The sequence below is a fragment of the Eriocheir sinensis genome, chromosome 28, assembly GCF_024679095.1.
Source record: "Eriocheir sinensis breed Jianghai 21 chromosome 28, ASM2467909v1, whole genome shotgun sequence".
NCBI lineage: Eukaryota > Metazoa > Arthropoda > Malacostraca > Decapoda > Varunidae > Eriocheir > Eriocheir sinensis.
In genome coordinates, this window is record NC_066536.1 from 7,466,728 (window position 1) to 7,472,132 (window position 5,405).

Below are 5,405 nucleotides of genomic sequence, written 5' to 3' on the forward strand. Positions count from 1 at the left end.
TTCCCAGCCACAGGTGTTCATTGCTGCGCTAATGATTCACATAAAAACAAACTCGACCGCTGCCTCCTGCCCAGTCACATCTTCTGAGGTAAAGGGAGCGTCGTGGTGGCCGTGTGATGTTGTTCTATTTAAGGGAAAACCACCCATTTTTTTATAGTCTATCTGTCTAGTCTCACTACCACATTAATTAATAACACTTCCCACCCAGCAGGAGGACCACGCAGGCGAATGTTCCTCTAGAAAAACAACAACAACAACAACAACAACAACCTTAACAAGAGGGAAAAACAAGATGGTGTCGTCCCCGTTCTCCGAGCCACAGCTTGAGTTCGAACCCAAGGCGGCGAATCAGGAATGCGTTGAAGCATGCCGGAACTCGAACTGGTACGAGAAGCTGATCGACGCAGTTGGCGGCGCGGGCAGGGGGCAGCTGTACCTCGTGTTTGTCACCTCCTTCAGTGGCATCTTCTTCGGGGCGCAATGCATCAGCTCAGGTGTGTTTCCCTCCCCCCCTTTTTTTCCAGCAAGGGAGACAGCTCAAGGGCAAAAAAACAAAAACATCAACAAATAGACCGCTAAACTAAAAAGCCCGATAGACAAAAAAAACAGTAGACAACGAAGTCCGATAGACAAAAATAGCCCGGTAGACAAAAATGCCCGATAGACAAAGAAGCCCGATAGACAAAATGCCCGCGTGACAAAAAAGCCCGATAGCAAAAAAGTCCGCCTACCTGTTGGCTAATTTCTTACCATAAATATATCTATTTTTTCAAAGGATTGAGTCACGCTCGTAATACCCCTTTTAATACATTTTATCATATGTTTTCTGAAGTGTTTATTTTCCTCTGTAGTTTTATTTATTTATTTATTTATTTATTTATTTATTTTTTTTTTGGGGGGGGGGGGTATGTCTGTCAAGCCGAAGCTTCCCGACAGACTTTATTTTTCTTTATATTTTAAGGTTACAGTACGAACCTACCTAATTATATATACAGATAATATATACATACAGTACAGAATACAATTACCCCAAACTATTTTGAACAGTGAGCAGATGACTTTTTAATGATTTCTTAAATAAAGTAAAGTTACCACTGTGTAAAAGTTGCTTGATTTCTATTGGCAAAGAATTCCACATATGAGGTCCTGAGCATAACACGCTGTTTCTGAAAAGAACTGTTCTGAACTGTGGGCAAATAAGGTTAACATTATTACTGCGAATGTTCTGCAATGTGCTTACAATACGAAAATGTTGATTTCCATGGAACCGTACAAGGGATTTATACAAAAATAATAATAAAAAGTATTTATGAATACTATTAAAATTAAGAAATTTGTGTGTAGAAAATAAATTATGTGTAGACTCAAATTTGTTCATATAAAACATACACCTAAATATCTTGTTTTGAGCTATTTGCAAGTTCTTGAGAAAGGAGGGCCATGTACATGCCCACACTGATACACAATATATGAAATGAGGATAACATAACGTGTAATACATGCTGACAAGTGCTTCTGGTGTAAGGTTGTTTCTTATTCTATATAAAATACCACACATCCTAGACAACTTAGTCACAACAGAGTTAATTTGATATTTCCAATTAATATTATCATCTATGAAAATGCCCAAAAATTTAGTATAATTTACTCTCTCCAACTGTGTCCCCTCAAGTGCCACATGCGGCATGTTAACTGTGATTGACCGATTTTGAAAGACTATATAATTAGCTTTTGTAACATTCAGACTTAACTTATTATTTTTTATCCATTTGTAAATAGCTTCTAATTCAGTGTGTGTGTGTGTGTGTGTGTGTGTGTGTGTGTGTGTGTGTGTGTGTGTGTGTGTGTGTGTGTGTGTGTGTGTTCAAATCCTCAAGAGAGACTTCATTGATAATAATCAGGACCAAGAAGTAACTACTATCCATATCAGACCCCATGACATACCGTTTTTCGCAAATATCTTTCAAACGAAGACTCGGATCAGCATGGTGCTGTGGCACGGATTGTTTCACACACTCCGCTAATTTTTGACGCTATTGTGTAATGCCAGATGCGGTTAATTATGGTGTTTACTCTTGACTGTGGTGAGAAAACCTGCGTGAGCTACTTACACATTCGAACAGGTGAGGCGTGACGTATTTGTGACGTGTATCCACCAACTACCTCCACCCCTGGCTTCCCCTACTCCCATCCCTCCCTTTCCCTCCCTCCTCCTTCTCCCCCGCACTCTCTCCCCCCGCCCTCTTTCTCCCCCATACCTCCCCCCTCCCCCCCCCCTCTCTCTCTCTCTCTCTCTCTCTCTCTCTCTCTCTCTCTCTCTCTCTCTCTCTCTCTCTCTCTCACAAACACTTGCGCTGAACACGAGATAGGAATCCATGCACACGTATGACTTGAATTAATGGCAGATAAATATAAATTATATCCCGTCTGCATCAGCATCAACAATGATGACGAGGATGACCTGTTTGTCGATGGTGATGAATGTTGAAGTAACATGTGGTCAGTTATTTACATTATTAATCCACCCATCATATACTCGCTATCTATATTTTTGTGTGCTATGACTTTTTAACATATCTACATGAACACATATCGTATGGCAGTCTTTTCCTAACATCAGAATAAATTATTCATATATTTCTCCAATTTCGTTTCACGTTTTTACTCTGCAATGAATTCCCGCTTCAATTCCAACGTTGTTTCTTTCCGTCTCTTACGCGATTTCCTATAAATGATCAAGCGTCAGCTACGTGCTTCATCCCATCATACGCTCAACGTAACCTGTGGGAAGGAGGGTCATATACTCGTACAACTTTCAATGGTTGTACATAATTGCCAAACAAACCTCATACAGCACTTAAGCAACATTCAGTTACGCTGGAACAGGAATCAGGGTCGTGTGCATAAAACACCAGACCATACTGAGCATATACTTTCGAGTTATCCGCCATTGTAGACAAGTCATATGTGTGCAACGCTTCACATCGCATGTACACCGAGAGAGAGAGAGAGAGAGAGAGAGAGAGAGAGAGAGAGAGAGAGAGAGAGAGAGAGAGAGAGAGAGAGAGAGAGAGAAAGAGAGAGGGAAGCCAGGGGTGGAGGTAGGTGGTGGATACACGTCACAAATACGTCACGCCTCACCTGTTCGAATGTGTAAGTGGCTCACGCAGGTTTTGCCATCACAGTCAAGAGTAAACGCCATAATTAACCGCATCTGGCAGTGCACAATAGCGTCAAAAATTAGCGGAGTGTGTGAAACAATCTGTGCCAAAGTCCCATGCTGATCCGAGTCTTCGTTTGAAAGATATTTGCGAGTAACGGTATGCCATAGGGTCTGATATGGATAGTAGGGCAGGTCATAACCATCATGTGTGGAAGCGTTAACAGATAGACAACCAAAGTAACAAAGTACCAACCCAAGAGTTGTAGGAGAAACCAAAACGGACAGACAGAAGAGCCGGAGCGATGAAATCAAAGCCTTTGCCCGAGTCGGATGAAGTTCCATGCAGAGAAAAGAGTGGAAAACATCGAGAAAGGACACTGTTCGTTCATTGAGCTAATAATGACTGATGGCGATGATGTGGCAGATCCCCCCCCCCAAAAAAAAAAAAAAAATCCCCTTCATTGGACACGCGTGGCGGATACAGACTCGGGATAGGCAAAGTTCTCCTCTCCTTTGCCGAAGTTATTGAATCAGCGACAAGGCTCAGTCATGGGTGAGAAGACAACCGACTTTTGTAGCGTTAAAGTGAAGTTGCAAGCCGTAGGTGAGGAAAGACATGATTCATGGACCTTGTGTTCTAATGCTATCTTGTTCTGCCGCAAGATTTGAGTGAGGGTGGTGAGGCGACTGGTAACCTTAACATGAATCTGAATCTGCCGGAGCCTGTTACTGAGGCTATGGTCCGTGGGCTGCGTGCCGTGCTGTCCGGTGTGTGTCAGCGCAGCGCCATGCCTCCTGCGTACCTATGAAAAGGGTCTGGGTGTGTGGTCCAGTAGCAGCGGGGATCATGTTTCTTAATTGTCCCTCTAAGCGAAAAAAATGAGAAAAAATCATATCTCACACAAACCATTTCATAATATATATCAAAGCATTTGTGATCAGATTATGTATCATCTATTTTGGGGGGTTTATATCATGCCACAAATTTGGCCCGTCGCTGCTACACGGTAAAGCCACAAATTTGGCCCGTCGCTGCTAACGGGTTAAGAAGGACAAAAAATAAAGTTGGAGGAGCGCAATGCAAGCTGCCAATAATGTAATTTTATTGGTATTGTAGTAGTAGTAGTAGTAGTAGTAGTTGTAGTAGTAGTAGTAGTAGTTGTAGTAGTAGTAATAAAAGTAGTAGTAGTAGTTGTAGTAGTAGTAATAAAAGTAGTAGTAGTAGTAGTAGTAGTAGTAGTAGTAGTAGTAGTAATTGTAGTAGTAGTAATAGAAGTAGTAGTAGAAGGTAGTAGTAGTAGTAGTAGTAGTAGTAGTAGTAGTAGTAGTAGTAGTAGTAGTAGTGGATGTAGCAGCTGCATTAACAAATTTATAATAACAGGCGAAAAATTGTTGTAAACTTTGATGAAAGGAAACGAAGTGAACATTGTCCTCCGCACCTCCTCCTCCTCCTCCCAACAACCTCGCTCTTTTACAAGACACGTGTCTTAAAACACGAAGTTGCTTACAAACAGGACTGTTACTCGCTATTAGTATAAGCAGATGTCACTGTTCAGTGTGTGATTGTGTAAATGGACTTTGTCAGATAACTTCTCTTGGGCCTTGGGAGAGAGGCGTTGAAAAGTGTAAAGTCGTGTACATTTTGGTTCAGAAATAGTATCCATGCATGCAGCATGCATGGGAAGCCTCTGCAGATCAACGTCAGATCAACGTCAGCAGTGACCTGAATCTCTGACTCCAACGGAACTTAAAATGTAGGACGCCGGGAGTAATGTCAATGTTAAGACCTCACCTCGAATATGATTGTAGTTCTGGGTCCCCTAATTACGGGAAGGACGTTGAATTATAGGAGAGAGTGCAGCGTCTTTAAATGAAAATTATTTTACCCTTATTGGCTCAGTCGTATGAAGCGACTCAGTCTCTTTACGCTGGAAAAAGGCACTTTCGAGGAGATAAGATTCAGGTCTTCAAGTACCTGGGAAATTTAGTAACGTCGATCACTTCAAGTTCTGAGCTGCAAACCAACTAAAAAAAAAATTGAAATAACGGTCGACCTATTGAAGCGATGCAATGTTGTACAGACATTAGCAGGAATTTCTTCTGAATCCGAGTCATTCGCCATTGAAACAAACTTCCTGCAGAAGTAGAAAGTGCGAAAACCATCTGTTCCTATAAAATCGAATGGACTGTTATTTCGGTGCGTCAGAAATATACTGAACGTAATTACCGAAGTGCTTTAATC

At 41.6% G+C, this 5,405-nt stretch overlaps 1 protein-coding gene across 1 annotated transcript in view; it reads left to right on the top strand.

Moving 5' to 3' along the window:
• Nucleotides 1-250: 250 nt before the first annotated feature.
• The window catches only part of LOC127004446 (organic cation transporter protein-like), a 37,773-nt gene continuing 32,618 nt past the window's right edge, over nt 251-5,405 (top strand). Inside the window, exon 1 of the mRNA XM_050872171.1 lies at nt 251-494. Within this exon, the coding sequence (XP_050728128.1) occupies nt 293-494 (202 nt within the window). The 5' untranslated portion in view covers nt 251-292. The remainder of the gene's footprint in view (nt 495-5,405) is intronic.